The sequence below is a fragment of the Schistocerca serialis genome, chromosome 3, assembly GCF_023864345.2.
Source record: "Schistocerca serialis cubense isolate TAMUIC-IGC-003099 chromosome 3, iqSchSeri2.2, whole genome shotgun sequence".
NCBI lineage: Eukaryota > Metazoa > Arthropoda > Insecta > Orthoptera > Acrididae > Schistocerca > Schistocerca serialis.
The window spans coordinates 380,663,551-380,683,858 of NC_064640.1; the positions used below are offsets into that span (position 1 = coordinate 380,663,551).

Consider the following 20,308-nt stretch of genomic DNA (forward strand, 5'->3'; position numbering starts at 1 on the left):
CGAGTCCTCACTGGTTTGATAATTTTGTTGATATCCCTCGCATCTAAGACTAAACGTGTATCTCCATTAGGCTTAGTTACGGCTAAGAGAGGGCTGGAGTACTCTGACATTGAAGTTTCAATGATATCCCACTCTAACATCCTTTTTATTTCCTTCATTACTGCTTCCCTCTTTGACCATGGGACTGACTATGTCGTCTTGTGGGTAAGTTTTGATGTTATGCTTGAAGTTTTTTTATTATCCCTGTTTTTTTTTAATTTATTAAATACTGGTAGATATAACCTTAACACTTCTCTTAATTCTATCTGCTGCTGTATTGATAAATATTCTGATTCTTTAACTTTATCATCAATGCTCAACATATCAGGTTCAACATCGGTTGACTTAACACGGTCATCATATATGTAATGCACAGCATTCACCGGAATACAATTGACAATTAAATGTTGACAGTATTTCCGTAAAATAAGTCTTTCTTTCGTAGCATTATCTTTAATGGCTTATCATTAACAGTTAACATACAAACACCTTCCTTAATGTCAAGGATTGCACTATATTCATATAAAAAATCCATCCCCCATATGCACGGTGTAGTCATTTTAGATACTATCAAGAAAGTACATTTTAATTTAACTTCTTTTAGCTCAACTTCTCCCCGTACTTCTTTAATTATCCTTTGTGCTTTCATGCTAAAGGCCCCCGATACCGTGCATCCTGACCCTGGCAAAGTAAGTAGCTTCTGTTGTCTACTAACCATATTTAAACATTTAATCGTCATTACACTGACCGTTGCACCTGTGTCATGCAGAATATTTACTGGAATGTTATTGATCTTTGCTACCACAATAGCCTGTAAGGTATATACTTCCTTATTAACTTCAGCCCTTGGTTCATTCACTAAATCATCTCTGATGTCGGAGTCAATGTGATACTTAAGGACATAAATGGATTCGTGAAGTTTGCCTCCCTCCTCATAACCAGCCATCCGAGGAAGGCCTAAGATGACTGGCTCTCATTTGACTGTCCGTCAGTTAGGTTTCTCGGTGGTTCGTGTATTTCAACTAGATGTACCTCGTTCACTTTTTGTGGATACACGTTGTCTACTATTACGTTTCTCCCATCTGGTAATGGTATAGGTCGATTAGGGTTAAAGAACATGCCAGTAGCATTGGTATTAGTCCAACCTACATTGTTCATTTGGCATGTTTCCCAACTGGACTTGTTAGGCAGCTCCATAGGAGCACAGTTGTTCTGTCGGCCGTCGCCACAACATTGGTGGTTTGGCAATTGCCGCCCCACATACTTCCTCTTCCTATTCATTGATACTACATTTACTCTTTGGAAATTGCTTTGTCCTGGCATTTGATTATTGTTCGGTACCAAGGCACCTTTAGGACGATTATAATTTGGGTTCCAATTTTGATTATTCTATGGCCTGCAATCTATTTGTGCGCTACCATTTTTGAAATTCTTATTATTCTGGTTAAAGTTGGTAGAATTCTTATTGTTATTCTGCCTATTTTGATTCCACTGACTATTATTTATATAATAATTGCTGTCATTGTTGTGCCATTGTCTGGTGTCCTCCATTAACATATTAATTGAGTCAGTTACAGACAAAAATTGTTCTACATCACTCTCCGTTACGTGAATGAGCTTTTCCCTTATATTGAATGGCAACCTGCCCTTCAGTATCCTGATTACTTCACAACTGGAAATGGGTTCAGTCCAGTATCTAGTCTTATAAAAATAATGCTCAAAGTGTTGCCTTAAAGTCTCTTTCTTAGTGTTGTAAAACTCAGGTTGGTAAACCTCCTTCCGCAAACGTTCTTGATGACTTAAGGGCCAATATTTCGCTAAGAAAAGCCTATCGAACTCTGAGCATGTATTACAAGTCTCACAAATTTCCGCGGCCCACAATGCAGCTTCTCCTATGATCTTGGACACGATAAATTGTATCTTATCAAATTCAGTCCAGCTGCGTGGCAATATTCTCTTAAACGAGTTTATAAATACCTTCGGGTTGGTGTTATTTTTCTCACTAGAGAAGGTTGGAAATTGCCTACTCTTAAAAATGCTGTGTTCCACCTTTAAGGAAGAAACACAACTCCGTTGTACATTCGGATCATCATCCAATTACAATTGTAAGTTTATTTCCCACGGATCATTAGCATACGTGTTGGATTGTATACGCGGATGCTTCGTCTCGCAATTGGATTTTAATTGACTACATACATATTCATTTTCTGGCTTCACGTCATTACAGAACTGTTGTTCGGATGTTCGAGCAAAATTATGGTCACAATCATGAATTACTTTATTTTTGATTTGTATAAATTCACTAATAAAATTATTTGTTTACTCATTATTCTTACGTGTTTGCTCTATCACTAAACTGTGTGCGGTCTCAAGCGTAGATCGCACTTTATCATCTATATCTACAGTCTTTTGCTCGATCCACTCGGATAAATCCTCTTCAAACTTTTTACTCTGATTGAGAAGATAGTTATCGATATTTTTAGCTGAATTCTTTTCAATTTCAGTCAGACAATCTGTAATATTGCTATTATTATCCGTTAAGGAATTAATTCTTACTGATACCATTTCGCATTGTTCTGATAAATTACCGACATTTTCTTGTAATTTATCTATATGATCAATAAGTTTCACTTCCTGTTTTTCCTGTTTACTTAACCTAGGCTCAACATCCACTAATTTATTATATACTTTAACCTTCTGATTGACAAGTCTAGCTTCAACATCCTCTATTTGGTTAGCTACTTTAACCTGCTTTTCAACAAGTCTATTTTCAAAAATCTGTAATTGTTCACTGAATTTGGCTTCCATAACAGCTTGCTGTTGCACTATCTTAGCATCTATATTAGCTAATTTACTATTTAACATTGTTTGTTGCTCCAAAAATTTATTATTTAATATGGCCTGCTGTTCGGCTACTTCAGAAAATTTACTATTCAATGCTGTTTCATGTTCCAAAAATCTATTGTCTAAGGATGTTTGTTGTTCTGAAAATTTCTTGTCTAAGGTTGCTTGCTGTTCCTTGATTGCATCATTCATATCACCCAATATATTTAATTTTGACATTATGACACTGAGTATGTCCACACTTCCAGAACTGGTCTGTGCGACACTCATTCCACATTCGCGATCTATTACCTCTTTAGCATCAGAATGATTATTATATGCTAATTCTACAACTTTACTTTCTGTTCTAACACCCGATACACTAGGTGTCACTACTTTATTTGGTTTGGTAAACGTTTCACCTCCTACCTTGACGATGGTTCTAGTACCTTCTTCGTGTTCTGATAAATCACTAAACTCCTCCCCCGATTCGGGAATTCTCTTGTCCATATCACTACGCAATCTAATGTTCCTCTTAGACAAGGTGATAACCCGTTTAGTATAGCTCACAGTTATCACAGTATTTCACCCACTAATATTATTACTACTACGAAACACAACCACAGTGAAAGTATAATATTCCCACTATGGTAAATAATCTACTCTACTATACTCAAATGATCACTTATTTTGTGGATTGCTTATGTTTTCTCTGGTGTTCAAGATTGTCGTAGCGTTGGGTGTTGTCCCTGGTGACTGCTCTCCGACGCGCTGCGTCGTTCTGCGTGTAGCTCACTCAAAGTCGTGAAGCGTTGGCTGTTTTGTGGAGGCATCAGCCCCCCACGTTGTTTCTGCACTCATAGTTGAGGATAAGTGTCGGACGGTGTGGCGTCTCATGTCATTGATTTCCGTACTGTGGACAAACAATGTATAGCTGTTGTCTACGAAGATCACGTCGTCTTCTGGATGATTCGGCTAGCGTCGTCATTAGGCGCTGCATTGTCTCCCAGATGAGGCAGCAGCTGGCATCATCGATCCCCATGTTGTAGGCACCAGAATGATCTGACGTCCCCTCTCCGCCGCGTGCTGGTGTTGTCGACTCCGTGGAGCTGTTACTGCTACTGTTTGGTTGGTGGAGTCGAGACTTGATGCGCGATGATGGATGTCTCCGTCGGTTAAAAAGAGACAAGATCTGAAAAAGCTCTTAAGAAATCATTCCTCGTGTAGTGATTAAAGTTTGATTGCAAGTCCGCACAGTTTCCTCAATAATACGAACCGCACACTCTGATTGTCTCTTATGGTTTGAAGTTGAATTATTATGTGACCGCTTAACACTTTAGTGCAGTAATTGATGAATCTTCCCTCATGCACATCGTCCACATCACCAAAAATGAGGAAAAAGTTCAATTGCAGATCATATTGGTCATTGTTTGTTTGTTGCTAAGTAAAATCGTTCACTCTATATGATGCGAGACCCACAGATACTCTTAACAATGTCATAATTATCTTGCGTCGTAATAGTATGTATGTCCAAACCTTCCTTGTCACAACTAACAGTCCACGAATTTACTTCCAAGTTAAATAGTTGCTGTTCGTTAACTTTTGATGAGCAATTACCAAATATTCATAGAATGATGAAGACGACACGTTTAATTTCCAGTTCTGATGAACAATTTTATTGTTCCTTTTTGCTAAATACTTTATAAACATCACGCCACACACACACACTCACACACACACACACACACACACACACACACACACACACACACACACACGGTTAATTAGAACTGGCAGTTGTGTTAGTTTGAAGTATCGTGACAATTACGACAGCTTTAACCCTCAGCGTAATTGTATCTTCTTCATGGATTCGTGTCAATGTCTCCTACTCGAGACTAAACGTGTAATTAGTCTTTTGAAACTTTGTCCATTCCTTTCTATACGTTCACTTAAATGGATGTTGAGTCCAATATTGCCTACTTCCGTTAATAAAGTCCAACAACTCGGTATACACAGTCAGCATACTATCTCAGTTCAAGTCTCTAGTCTGAACATCGGTTCACAAAATCCGTGCGTCTACGTCACGCAACAATGACTCATGAAAGTAAAACAATCTCGTCACGCTCCGTTCGCTCAGCTGTGGCAAGAGCTGCTCTCGTATGACTTGATAGAACGATAGCTAGCAAGCGACTTACTTTTTCCATGAATGAGTATTGTAGACGCATTGAATTTCTTCGTTGCACTTACAACTCTCTTCCACATAAAAGTTATATCTGACCAAAATTTCTTTGGACATAACTTTCATGGTATTAATTTGCATTTATTACTTAGATGTTTGGCAAATAACTAAAGATGACCTTTCTTTCTTCTTCTTTTCTACCGAAACACACACTGTAATGCTTAATGTTGTGTGTGTGAAATCTTATGGGACTTAGCTGCTTAGGTCATTAGTCCCTAAGCTTACATACTACTTAACCTAAATTATCCTAAGGACTAACACACACACCCACTCCGGAGGGAGGACTTGAACCTCCGCCGGGGCCAGCCGGCTTAATGTTGGTGTTTATCAAGACTTTCTGGTGTTATTTCATAGGCAAAGTTGTCGTACCTATCAGGATAACTTTCCTTTCTTTACATCATGATGGTCTTTCCTAATTGGGTTTTGGGGTTCATTAGGGTGTTACAATAGGCAAAACTTTTTGCATTTCACATATTTTTGGAAAGCAAAAAAAAAAAAAAAAAAAAAAAAAAATTTGCACTAGCACTCATATCATATTGAATTGTAGCAACTCTTTAGGATAGTGGTCAAACTGTACCTTTAACACCGGAATTGTCATTGACTATACAAATCACTGAGACACGAACATGCAATAACAACAAAAATTCTGGAACAGGTAAATTACTCCAATCATGTGAACTCATTTTATGGGACGAATGTTTATTTCATTGTACACTCAAAGAATTGAGAGGAAACGAACTGTTCTTTAATGGTGCACTCATTTTATTGTCCAGCGATTTTCAACAGACTCTGTCAGTTATATTTCATTCAACAGCCACTGATGAGCATAATGCATGTCTCAAACTTCACTTTTATGGCAATACATACAGAAATAGTCTTTGAAGATCAGTGTGAGTGTACAGTTACAACATGATTCATCATTTGAATGTTTCAGAAAACATTTTTTGGATATTGGGAATGGGGAAGTGGCAGTAGATGAATCCATACAATGTATCATATTGCCAGCAAACTTCTGTAAAATCGCAGCAACCACAGACAAATTGGTTCACAAAGTTTTCTGAACTATCACTCAGCATTACAAAAATCATCAGTATCTTAGTGCACATACTATAATAGCAGCAGAAAACAACAAAGTCAGTGTATCAGTTCCAGCATTCAGAATGAAATACAGATGAAGTGATAATGTATCAGTCCATTGATACTGTAATGACTGAAGTTTAAGTTATTAGTTATCAGACTGAATACTTGAATTCACTTTTTGTTTGCCAGGCCTGCTGCTGCATGTTTTAACATTGAAATCGGTATGCCTATCATTCTTCTCCAAAGCATAAATCCATTATGACATTGCAGCAGTACCAGGATTTCATTGAAAAAGGTGATGAACATTGTCATTGAAGCTACAGTAATAAATGGAAAATTTACAGGAGAAGATGTAATGTTGCTAGCATGCCAGTGATCTCCACAGATATGCCATTCAAATTCAAAGTTTACAGTGCGATTCACATTTGTAATGCCCATCAACAAATCACAGGGACAATCACTTCTAGTTTGTGGACTAAATTTGGCAACTCCATGCTTTTTGCAGACACAGCTGTATAGTCACCTTCTGATTTACTTGTGTTCACTCCAGGTGGAGAAACAAAAAAAAAATAATTGTGTACCCTGAAACCTCCCTCCCTCCCTTCCCCATCCTCTTTTGTCCTACCATGAAAATAAGGAATGGGGATATCCTCCCTTCCCCCACCCTCTTTTGTCCTACCATGAAAACAAGGAATGGGGATATCCTTTGGAGCAGCGGCAACTAGGACACAAGGGTCCTGGAGTGAAAGTTACTATGCTCTGACAATGAAATTTACTTCATTGAGAAAATCCTACTTTCACACTTGAACGATGCTCACAGTTATTAAGAAAACAACATAAATAGGCATTAGCCACATTACATAATAACACATTCCAGTTTTCAGTTTAATTCAACAAGACGTGACCAATCAGGGTTCTTAAGTTACAAGCAACACAAGCTGCCTTTAAAACAAATGATACAGGCCGACAATAATCCAGATTCTACTGGCCTTTCATTATTAAATAAGTACAATAGAATTAGACTTTTAATATTCCCCATAGTTCTCAGCAGTCTCATCTAAAAGGATAATTTATGATTCTCAGTTCCTATTGGCACTGCTGCTCTATGGGAATAATCACATAAGCCATAGCATAATTCAAATCACTGATGGCTCTAACAGTCTACGTATGTTTCACAACACCAAAATGCTAAAAATTTAATTGGCATGTAGCCATCTTAAAACACTTAACTTGACTTCTGTGCTTGAACTGGCAGTAGCCACTTAACTTGCAAGCTACATACAGTAAAAAAGAAGCTAAATTTACCAATGATCTAAAGACTGTGAAAACAGACAAAACATGGAGTTTAACTGGCCGCTTATTCGCCTTTGAATTCACAGTTTGAATCAGCACTACCTATACATAACACCAATGAATTTTTTTAAAACAACTTCACAGCTCTAGCTGCCACCAAACTAAGCAGGTTAACAATTTTTGTGAGCAATGACAGGTGCTTGGGAGTTTCAGTTCAAAGCACTAATGAAGCTAATCATCTAAGACGACATTCTAAAACATAGGCCTCGATCAGCACAGCACATGAAAACAGTACTTATATTAACCAGTGCCTTTAGCACTGATGACACGCTGTTGCATGTAAGTCCAGCCAGTCACAAGAAATGATATGGACACTAGCTGCTTGATACTTTATCAGAGATAAGGTTATGGCCTGTCAGTGAATAATCCCCCAAATCCTGCAACATAACAAGGGGAACATTTAAAAAGTATTCAATGATAACAGTTTAAACATAGAGGTGAGATTGAGGGCTAGACATAAACCATTTTACTGCCACAAATCACTCTAAAACAACGCATATGGCAGTGCTGCCAGAACATGTTAAAGATGGCCATAAGAATAATAACAGCCACTCACATATCAACCAATAGCTCATATGCAAAATTTCCTGTGCTAAAATAGTTCACCAGCCTATGTCAGTCCCAGACGTTTAACTTGAAAAATATCAGAAATAACAACCACTGGACTACCGCTACAGCCACACAACAGTCAGTTTCATGGACCTTTAGCCACTGTGCATTTTAGATGTTTTTAAGCACATAATAAGTTTAAGTACATAGGAAATGGCTACTGCATTCAAAATAGTCTTAGCCCAGATGTACAATGCCCATCAATTTTATCAATTTTAGTCACAATACTTACCCCCCCGCCAGTCGTTCATGTTTCTTTCGTGATTTCATATGTGGCACCCATGGGGCCCCAAGCTATTGCAGCCCATTCTTCCTTCCCGGGCTGCATTTCCCTCTCTCTGTGTTCTTGCTTATGTCAGCCTTGCTATCCACCTGATTTTCTGTATTCTGTGTGGTTTTGGTCTCCTTGCCTTTTCTCTTCCATCCTTCCTTTTTGGTATTTTTGGTCCCCTTTTGGGGTTTGACCTCCATTTCTAAATTTTCTGTTCATAGTGTTAGCCATTTGAGGAAGAACTCACCCCCTAGCGTCTATTGTGTGGCTTCCTCCCCCCCCCCCCCCCCCCCCAATCCTTCCCCACCATAGCCCCCCTCCACCCTGCTAGGTCACCAGCATGAGTAGCCAGTCCGTTTGGTGGGGCTGTTATGTATCCGTCTGGCTGAGCCCCCTGACAACACAGGGATCACACTTCTGATACCTGAGCCTATGTATACCTGGCAGTGGTTGCTTGTCACTCTGGAGCACTGGAACTCCTGGCAGTGGTCACTATTCCAGACGGCTCTTGCTATGGCTGGGTGTACCCATGGGGAGAGCCTCTGATAGGAGTGGGCAGTATTAGGGCTGATGCTTTGCTATGAAAAGTATCAAGCGTCACAAATCTGGGTGTTGTTTTACAACTGTCTTTTCAAGTGGCAACAGTTCATTGAATGCTGCTTTTTATGACCTTTTCGTCCCTGGCTACACCCTTGGAGGAGGGCCAGGTTTGCTGGCTTGGGGTGAAACACCTTCCTCGCACCTGGTTTGTACAAGGACAGACTGGGACACATTCACCACCACAAAGCCGTTATTTTTTGTGGAAAATATCGAAGATGGATTTGGCAAAGTGGAGTCTCTCAGTAAGATGCGGTTGAGTTCCCTGTTGATCAAAACTTCTTCTGCCACCCAGTCTGCAGTTCTTCATGCTGGTGACCATCTTGATGATATCCTATTGCCCATTACATCTCACCAGTCTTTGAATACGGCATGTGAGGGAGATACCCTCCCAGAGATGGTCAAGGTTGTGTGTTATCAGTGTGACATGAAGCCTTATGTCCCCACCACTCATGAGTTGCTTTTGGTGCTTGCGTTTTGGGCATGTGTCTTCCCACTGTATGGCGGATCCTCTATGTGGTGACTCTAGACACTCACTACATGATGGTAGACCCTGTGTTCCGCCACCCGTATGTGTTAATTGTCATAATCGTCACTCTCCACGCTCACCATATTGCCCAGCTTATAAGAGAAAAAGATGGTACATGAGTATAAGTCCTCATCAGAAATTTTACCAACTTCAACCTGTGTCAATCATGTCTACTTTTGCCTCTGTTTTGTCCCTTCCCCCTCCTCCCTCTCCCTTACCCCAGTCCCATCACCCTCCCATCTCTCTGTCCCCTGTTGTTCCGAGCAGCTGGGTGCTGCTCCCTCTCCTCCGGTGCTGCTCCCTTTCCTCCGCTGAAGGAGTGCCCCCCTTCTTCGGCTCCTGTCGGTGACAGGTCTCCCTCCCAAGGCCCCTCCCACCTGGTGTCTCTCAGGCCGGAGGTCTACTGCCACATCTTGCCCATGGGACACACAGTCTGTGCCTCCCAAGGTTGCCCGCTTTCTTTCGGTTCGGGATCTTGAAGAAGCCTGCTCTCCCTCTGTGTCCTGCCCTCCTCAGCCTGTGAAAGAGAAGACAAAGAAACACAAGTTGCAGGACAAAGCCTGTGTGGTGCCTCCAGAGGTGCCATCTCCCCCCTCGCAACCAGAGTCTAACCTCTTATTCATGGATGTCATCCCATCCTTGTTGGTGACAGATGGTGGCCCTGTGGCATGATTGACTCCAGCCCGTTCACCTCCTGTTTTTATACCCAGTCCATGCTTATTCAATGGAACTGTAATGGATACCGCTGTAACCTCCAAGAGTTGCAATCCCTTATTGCCTTTTACTCTTCAGCTTGTGTCATTCTCCATGAATCTCATTTTACTGATGCTCACTCACCAACCCTTCATGGGTTCTGTGCTTTCTGTTGGAACTGGGTCGGCCCTTTGAGGTCTTCCAGTAGCATCTGCACATTGGTCCGTATGTATATTGTTAGTACATGGATCCCACTTTGTATCCCATTGGAAGCAGTTGCTGTCCGGGTCCACTTGGACTCTGCAGTCATGGTTTGAAATCTCTATCTCCCTCGTAAAAGGCCACCTACATCTGTTACCCTAGCTGCCCTCCTTCAGAAACTGCCCCCTCCATTTTTCCTTGTTGGTGGTTTTAATGCTCATCACTATTTGTGGTACTGTGCTTTTTCATCTATTCAGAGGCTCCTCATTGACCAGTTTGTTGTGGACTGCAACCTGTGACTTCTTAATGATGGTTTCCCTACTCATTTTAGTGCTGTATATGGCACTTTCTCTGCCATTGATTTGTCACTCTCTTCCTCTCCCCCTTCTTCCTTTCTTACACTGGTCACCACACAATGACCTCTGTGATAGCGACTGCTTCCCTTTGATTCTCTCATTCCCTTCGCACCTTTTGATGACTACGTTACCTCTCTTGGCTTTCCACAGTGCTGATTTACCTCTGTATATCGCCCAGGTCATTTTTCGACCATCTCTGCAGGTTGCATTGATGAAGTCGTCCGTGATCCATCCGATAAGGTAAATCTACACTGTCGGCATTGCCGTTCCTCACTTCACATGCCCCATTCACCATTGGCTAATTCTGTGGTGGAGCACAGCCTTTGCCGCCATTATCCATAATCGTCGTCATGCCTCGCAACATCTTAAATGGGACCTGTCCTCCTCTGGTCTTAGTACCTTTAAATGTCTTCGCACCAAATCCTGTTACTTAATCAAACAGAGCAAGAAGGTGTGGTGGAAATGGTTTGTCTCCTCTCAGGGTCTTGTGTCCCTTTGTCACAGGTGTGGCTGCACTCCAAGGTTGTCAGTGGCAGTCCTCCGTTCTGAGCCTTGCTCTTCCAGGACGCCTTTGTACAGATCCATCAGTTCTTATGGAACACCTCGCAGCCCATTTTGCGACAACTTCCGTCTCAGCCTTGTATCCAGATGCCTTTCTCCTCTGGAAACAGCAGGTTGAAGCTTCCCACATATATTTTCCCTCTTGTCAGACGGAATCCTACAATGATCCTTTTACTGAATGGGAACTTCTTCTGGCCCTCTCTTCTTCCCATGTTTCAACACCTCAATCCTCCACAACAATATCTCCTCTAGGTGTTTAACCATATTTGCCTCCAAAACATTTTCCTCTCTCAATGGAGAGGCAGTATTGTGATTCCTGTCCCTAAGCCTGGCAAGGATCTGTCATCCCTTGATAGTTACATGCCAGTCAGCCTGACCAGTGTCTATTGTAAGTTACTAGAACGAATGGTGGCTCAGATCAATTGGATCCTTGATTCTTAAGACCTTTTATTACCTTACCAGTGTGGCTTTTGGGAGGGACGGTCTCTGATCAATTATATGTGACAAACCACAGTTCGGCAGACCTTTTCTCAGTGCTGCCATCCTGTCACATTTCTCTTCAATCTTCGTAAGGCCTAGGACACAGCTTGGCACCATCACATCCCCCTCACGGTGCTGGAGTGGGTTCTTCGGTACCCCCTTTTGATTTTTATTCACCAGTTCCTGTCCCACCAGTTGTTCAGAGTCAAAAGCTGGCACTGTTTTCAGCTCTCCACATACCCAGGAGAATGCCATTCCACAGGGCTCCTTATTAAGTATCTTTCTTTTTGTCATGGCCTCTGCCAGACCATTGGTCATCCGTGCTCTAAATGTGGATGATTTCTGTATTTGAACTAGGTCCCACTCAGTGGCCTCAGTGGAATGACAGGGTGCCATCCAACACACTTCCATGTGGACATCCTCACACATTTTTCAATTCTCTCCCCTTAAGCTGACAAGGGTGCATTTCTGTCGCCGTACTACAGTCCATCCTGATCTGGAGCTCTACCTCGACACTCAACACCTGACCATGGTCCCCCAGTTCCATTTCGTGGGTCTTCTTTTTGACAAAAAGCTTACTTGGTTGTCCCTTGTCTGACGTCTGAATGTTGGCTGTTTTCGTAAACTCATTGTTTCGTTATCTGAAGGTTGGCTACTTTCGTAAACTCAATGCTCTTCACTTCCTTGCCCACACCTCTTGGGGCCCAGATTGTGCATCCCTTCTCCGCCTATCCCAGGCATTATTTCTGTGTTGTCTGGACTGCGTTTATTAAGTTTATGGATCAGCTGCCCCTTCCACGGTGCTCCTCTTGCACCCAGCTCACCATCATGGTATCCGCTGAGTCACCGGTGTCTTTTGCACAAGCCCTCTTGATAGTCCTGTGGTTGATGCCGGGATTCCTCCTCTTTTCATTCGGTGGTCCCAGCTCCTGGATTCGTGTGCCATCACTATCCACTCTTCCCCTGCTGACCCCTCCTATTCTATTCTTTTTGTGAGTTCAGCCATCGCCCACCTGCTGCCCACCCTCGGGTAGGTTTACTGGTTGGGCTCTGCCGTACTTCTCTCTACCATGACTTCCATCTTCCCTCTGTGTCCCCTCCCCACATTCTCACCTGACCACTCTCCCTCGGTTAGTTACTCAGCCCCAGATTCGGATGGATTTCTTCTGGGGACCGAAAGCCTCCATAGCTCCAATGGTGTTCCGTTGTTTGTTCCGAATGTTCTTACGGAGGTTTCAGGATGCCATTGTTTTTTACACCAGTGGCTCTAAATCTACTGATCATGTGGGATATGCCTTCATGTTGTATCATGATAATGGTATGGTATGGTATAGTGTGAGTACCAGTTCGGGTCAGAGGTGGTCCTGCTGCTCTACCATGTGTGGCCTCTCTGGGGCACCCCCGCTGTACCTGTTTCCACTCATCCCCCTCCTGTTCTTTCCTTTGTCTGCTGCTCTGACGTCCCTTTCCCTCTCTGTTTGTGCAATAATCCCTTCCCCTTGACTAGACTGTGCTGCTTGTGTTGTTCCTCCATTGATTTCTGCCATCTTTGATCATGGGACCATTGACCTCGCTGTTTGGTCATCCCCCCCCCCCCTTGCCCCCCCACCGAGCAACTAACCAACAATGCTTTACATCTGCACACTAAGAAACAACTCTGGAGCACTGGAGCAACCCCAAGACAGCCACATTTCTAGCCAAACCCGCACAAGATTCTGCACAACCTGAGTCTTTCAGCGCATGACAGCATGAGTTTTGTGTAAAATAGCTGATAAATTCTCCAGGAACGATACTTGATGTTGATGTTACTGTGTGTGTAGCAGTAGTATTTTCGGCTCCGCACTCCAAAACCTTTGGGACACCGGCCACAGTGGCTTGTTTTGTCCTGGCTAAACAGCACTGTGCCAGGCCCCGGTGCTCTCGATGTTGGTTAATTCACTCGTGCCCTCCATCAGTCCACAGCCCGGTTTCGCTGTGGCATGTCACGTGTTGTGTACTGACTCGTCTGCCGGTCGCTGTGCTTTTTCCTCTCACTTCTCCTTAAAATTCTGTCCTCGTGACCTCACACTCTGTCTAGTCACGCTGCAACTATCACTGATGCGAGTCGATAGCCAAAGAACTCAGTGGCATGCATCATACCCAAAAGCACTTCGATAAACACAGCTTAAACACAACACTTTCTTTGAGTGGCATTGCAGCACATGCTGGGTACTTGATAGTTACAAATAAGTTCTAATATTTAGAGGCACTACTTGTAGTTTCTTGACAGCATTCAGAGTCCATGAATAAGCTTTGTTTGCAAAATATGATAGTTGTTAAGAAACATTGAACTTATTGCTAGAGCCTCAAGAGAATTAAATAGGATTGTTATCTTAAATAAGGTGCCCCTGCCATGAAAGTGACTGCTAAGCTTAATTTGCATCTCAAGAAAAAAATTTCCGATGAAAATAGGAAATGGAAATTGTATAAACAAAACATTAAAGGTAAACCTGTGATTGACAGACGCTTTCCATCACAGCTGAATGCAAGGAAAAGGCTTCAATTATTCAGCTAGCACAAAACCTGGACAACTGACAAATGAAATGTGTGACATGTTCTGATGAATGTACTTTCACACTATTTGGTATATATACATGTACATCTGTACTCCACAAGCCACCTTACAGTGTGTGGCTGAATGTATTTTGTGTTCCACATTTTACTGTTCCAGTTGTGAATGGAACTCATATGGATTTGATATTCAAAAATGGAAACCTCAAGTTGGAGAGAAATGCTTTTTGTATTCACAGTTGCATAATCTCACTCCACTTTCCTTTTTAAAGACAAGCTTTTTGTTTGTATACCTGTGAGCAAGATGTCTTTAGTGACTAATGTTGCAGCGTACATTTTTGACAATAGAAAGAAAACATCAGTGGACATATTTACATTCTGAGAGGAAGTGTACAAATTGGTCCTTTTTCCAAATGTGGGGCTTGATGTACAATTTATAGCAGTCGTGGTATACGTATCACAACTTTTTATTAACTAGTTTGGTCACAGAGTGCAATAGTTAATTAATATGTGGCATTTTTAACTCTTTCTTTTATCCATATTGGATCTTCAGTTTTGCCAGGTTATACAAGCCTATTAATCACTCACTTCAGTCAGTACCCTTGTTTGTTGTAATTTGCTTTTCTGGTGTGGAAGTACAGGATACTGAATGTTAATTTCCCATTACATTTTGGAATTAATTCAGTCTGTCATTGGTTAGCATGTACTTTGTGCTATATTCGTGCCTAGAGTTATTATAGAGGGATCTTTGCATGGTTAAAAATTGTTTACTCTGTTGTATAACAAAAACGTTGCCTTGATAGTAACAGTGCTTCATGTAATGATTTCCAGTTGTAGAATTTTTAAAAATGTTTCAGTAAAGTCTTTTTGAAGGATTTCAAGTGGATTTGATTTTCATGTGAATAAATAAAAAAGAATCTTACCTTTCATATTCAAGCACTGAAAAATACTATTTTTATTCACAGTTACCCAAGGACAAACTTTGTTTGTAGTGTATAGGGGTTAACAAGAAATTTCTAATGAGTCATATTAATTAAATATTTTGCCTTTTTTGTGATCCCCTTGTGTGTTACTACAGAATTTGTCATAAACAGGATCAAAACTATGATACAGTTTTAATTAATGATTCGAAAGAAGAGAAACCTTATTTATAAAACAGTTTTTCAGATAAAACATAGTGCAAACAATTGTATGCAAAATAAGGTTTTTGAAACGAAAAAGAATGGAACCAGAACTTTTAAAAGAAAAGGTGCACGTGTAGTTGAGTGTGAGTAAGGCAGTGTAAGAGATAAAAGTTCTGGGTGCATTGATTAAATGTGAGGTAATTCTGGTTTCTTTTCGTTTTTCCTGCCTTCCTTTTGCTCTGATGTTAATAAATTCTACCAGCTGTGTACTGTTTAAACAAAAAAGTTTTTTATGTTTCTAGGAGTATCCGTATGTCCTCCTCCATCCCCATCACCAATGCCGGCACAAATGGCACCCCCAACATGTCCATCAGCGTCTCAACAGAAGCCATTAATGCCCCCACGCTTGGGCACACCTGCCCCTCAGGCCCCACCACCCCAAACTCAGCGACCTCAGATGGCACCACAGCAGCCTCCACATAATCATCAGCAAGCAGCAGTAACAGCAGTGCCACCACCACCACCTCCGCTGCAGCAACAGCAAATGCAGCAACAACAGCAACAACCACCACCACAACAGCAACAACAGCAACCGCCGCAGCAGCAGCAACAACAACAGCCACAGCAGCAACAACAACAGCAGCAGCAACAACCACAGCAGCAGCAGCAGCAACATTGTGGCCCTGGAGGTCAGCAGAAGCAAAACAGGGTCACATCGGTACCACGACCGGTGGGCATTGATCCACTGCTTGTCCTTTCTGAGCGTGAGAACAGGTAAGGAACAATATTTTTGTAAGCTGCTGTACTGAAAGTGTAAAAATGGAGTTACTTTAGCCAGTAATTAGTCTTGTATGTTGTGGACAGCAAAGGTGTATTTCAAGAAATTACAAAATTGTTCATTATATTTTTGTGTGATCTTGGTAGTGAAGTATTGAATTGCTGCACATGAGGTTCCTGATTTTGATGGTGGAATGAGTGATGTATATCCCTAAATCATCAGATGGTATCAAAATTTTAAAAATTAAATTGAGATCCATTCTTAAGATCTGTGTTGAATCTAAATTTCAGATATATTTTGTCTTCACATTTGAGTATGTGCAGGGATTCCAAGGGCACAGGATACATTTGTTATTTTGTAAAACTGGTGAACAGAAGATGGAAGAGAGATGAGCTCTGGAATTAGTAACTAACTTTGTTTTTTCCTCTCTGAAAATGCAAGACAGGTGCAAGTAATTAGGAAGTTGCATTTTTGCATCATAGTCCACTGCAGCGTCCAAAGCTTAGGAATGGTACTCAGAGTTATCCAATTGGTAGTGGAGTCATTATTCTCATCCATAACATCAGACAGCTTTCTCTTGTTTATGTCATAACTGTCTCTAATTGACAAGGTACTATGTACACTATGTGATCAAAAGTATCCGGACACCTGACTGAAAATGACTTACAGGTTCGTGGCGCCCTCCATCGGTAATGCTGGAATTCAGTATGGTGTTGGCCCACCCTTAGCCTTGATGACAGCTTCCACTCTTGCAGGCATATGTTCAATCAGGTGCTGAAACGTTTCCTGGGGAATGCCAGCCAATTCTTCATGGAGTGCTGCACTGAGGAGAGGTATCAATGTTGATCAGCGAGACTTGGCACGAAGTCGGCGTTCTAAAACATCCCAAAGGTGTTCTACAGCAGGCTGTTCCAGCTTGTCGGCTCCGTTGTGAGCCGCGAAGCGCTCCCTGCTCCAGGGAGCCGTGTTGGTCACTGTGACCATTCAAGTGGGCCGGCACGTGGCACGGCTGGCTGAGGCAGGTGGCAAGGCAAGCGTTTTGATGTGCCAGCTGTGTCTTACAAGATCGACAACCTCATACTCTTAGCTGCTAAGACGTGGTGACATGCTACATCAGGAAATAAATAAGAAACAACTGTTTTACAAGAAATTGCATACTAAATTTATTGGGCCTCTGTAGCTTGATATTTTATTTTCATTACAAGATCGGAAATATCAGGCATCAACGTGTTCACAGCGTTAATGCGGAGGTTGTCCTTCATTGTTGCATACTGAAGAAACGATTGTTCGTTACTTGTTACTCTTTTCATTGCTGAGAAAAGCTGCTCACAACAATACATAAATCCAAACATGCACATGATCTGAGTGGCATTGTTGTGAAGCTTGGAAAGTGTTTTTTGCTGTTCTGAACAATACCATTGTGACAAATCCAACATGTTGTAGTACCTCCCTTTCAACAAAGTTGAATTTTGCAAATCAGTAATCTCCAATTGAAGTGATGATGACAAGTCATCGAGGGAAACTGGAAAAGGAGTGCTGAATGTGGTGTCACCGCCAGACACCACACTTGCTAGGTGGTAGCCTTTAAATCGGCCACGGTCCGTTAGTATACGTCGGACCCGCGTGTCGCCACTGTCAGTGATTGCAGACCGAGCGCCACCACACGGCAGGTCTAGAGAGACGTCCTGGCACTCGCTCCAGTTGTACAGCCGACTTAGCTAGAGATGGATCACTGACAACTACGCTCTCATTTGCCGAGACGATAGTTAGCATAGCCTTCAGCTACGTCATTTGCTACGACCTAGCAAGGCGCCATAGCATTTGATATTGAGATTATAACATGTACCGTCAAGAGTGATGTACACCAATTGTGGATTAAAGTTAAGTATTATATCAACTACGTACTTTATTTGCTACTATTAATTCCCTTAACTGTTCCAGACCTCACGCCAGTCAGTGTGTAATTAAACGCGTGCATTTCGGCCTCCTCTAGCAACACAGTGTTGGCTCTTCTGCCAACACTTCACTGAACACCTTAAGTTCCATTTCCAAACTAGTGAGGTCTCGGAATCGTGTTCTAAACAACGTGATAAGCTGCTTTAACTTTGCTTGTTAATCGCCGAAAGTAGTACCTTCAGGTAGTTTTAAAGAAGCAGGATGATTGAAGAACGTTAAATGTCCATTACTCATCTGCCTCTCAAATAAACGTAACTTTTCCATGAATGCTTTGATCTGGTCGTGCATGTCAACGATTAGCTGCCCTTTGCCCTGCAATGACAGATTTAAATTATTCAGATGCATAGTTATTTTATATCTTTCAGACAACGCATTTCTTCCCCTTTAATTTCGATAAAAAGGGATATTTCCTCATTAATGGCAAAGAAAACATCAAGAACTTTTCCCTGACTCAGCCAACGAACTGTAATGTGGTAAGGTGTAGCCCCATACTCCGCTTCCATATCTTTCAGGAATCCTTTGAATTGGCGATGATTCATACCCTGACGCCATACAAAATTCACACACTTTATGACATCTTTCATTACGCCACCTAGCTCTACTGTTTCAGCACACAGTGCCTCTTGGTGAATAAAACAATGAAGAGTGAAAATGTCTTTCCCGAATTCGGCCATGAGTTCATTTTTCAAATGAGAAGCAAAACCTTGGGTGACGCCCGATCATTTGTGGTGCACCATCTGTCGCTACAGAATGGACTTTATCCCACGGCAAATTCATATTGTCCACTGATTCACAAACAGCTTCAAAAAATGTCACGTCCTGTTGCGGTGTAATCGCGTGGTACCACATCCAAGAGTTATTCAGTTACTTGCAGCTTCATGTTGACACCATGCACAAAGACTGCCAGCTGAGCACAGTCCGATCTGTTGGTGCTTTTGTCAAGCGCTAGCAAAAATGCAAAAAAGCTCTCCGCCTTTTTCCTGAGCTGTGTCTCTAAATCCGCTGCCATGTCCAGGATTCGACGAGACATTGTTTGCTTTGACAGGAAAACCCCTTCAATTACTGGAACCTCCCTTGGAAACAAACATTCTGCAACTGCTACCACACACAATTTTACGAGTGGTCCCACTGAAAACGGCTTGCCACTCATCGCAGTGATGTGAGCGACCCTGCAGCTTGCTCGAATTGAAGATTCAGTAGTGTTTTCTCCGCTCTCATTCACCTGAAAATTATAAATGCATTGCAGAACATGAACTATGTTGCATGTTTTGATACCCTCCATATTACGAAACCGTTTTTAAACTTATGTCTCCTGGTATGTCGTTCTTAAGCCTGGCTACCAGTTCTCTGCGTGCAACGCCTTCTACCTGATGCCGTTGGATATTGTACCTCTTCGCAGAATTAAATACTTTACGACATACAAGACACTGTGGACGTCCACCCCTCTCAATGAATAGAAAGGTATCCTCCAATAGAGGTACAGGGCTCCCGTGGCTAGTCATAGCTGTCATTGAACATGGATTATTGCATCAGTTGCGGCTGCATGCGGCCAGGGGGCAGTGAGTTCGCTTTCCCCCTCCACACAGGCTCCGAGCTGCCACAGTGAGCGCTCCGGAATGCTCCAGCTCCCTGGAGCTCGGTTGGAACAGCCTGTTCTATAGGATTCAGGTCAGGACTCTGTGCAGGCCAGTCCGTTACAGGGCTGTTATTGTTGTGTAACCACTCTGCCACAGGCCATGCATTATGAACAGGTGCTCGATCGTGTTGAAAGATGGTATCACCCTCCCCGAATCGCCCTTCAACAGTGGGAAGCAGGAAGGTTCTTAAAACATCAATGTAAGCCTGTGCTGTGATAACTGCTATGCAAAACAACAAGGGGTGCAAGCCCCCTTCATGAAAAACACGACTACACCATAACACCACCGCCTCTGAATTTTACTGTTGGAACTACACATGCTGGCAGATGATGTTCACCAGGCATTCGCCATATTCACACCCTGACATCGGATCACCACATTGTGTACCATGATTTGTCACTGCACACAATGTTTTTCCACTATTCAGTTGTC

The 20,308-nt window shown here is 42.2% G+C and overlaps 1 protein-coding gene across 3 annotated transcripts in view; it reads left to right on the top strand.

Moving 5' to 3' along the window:
* Positions 1-20,308, top strand: part of LOC126470218 (ATP-dependent helicase brm) — a 386,916-nt gene that overhangs the window by 151,664 nt on the left and 214,944 nt on the right. For all 3 annotated transcript variants that reach the window (XM_050097899.1, XM_050097901.1, XM_050097900.1), the window contains one exon: positions 15,808-16,279. In XM_050097899.1, the coding sequence (XP_049953856.1) occupies positions 15,808-16,279 (472 nt within the window). The remainder of the gene's footprint in view (positions 1-15,807; positions 16,280-20,308) is intronic.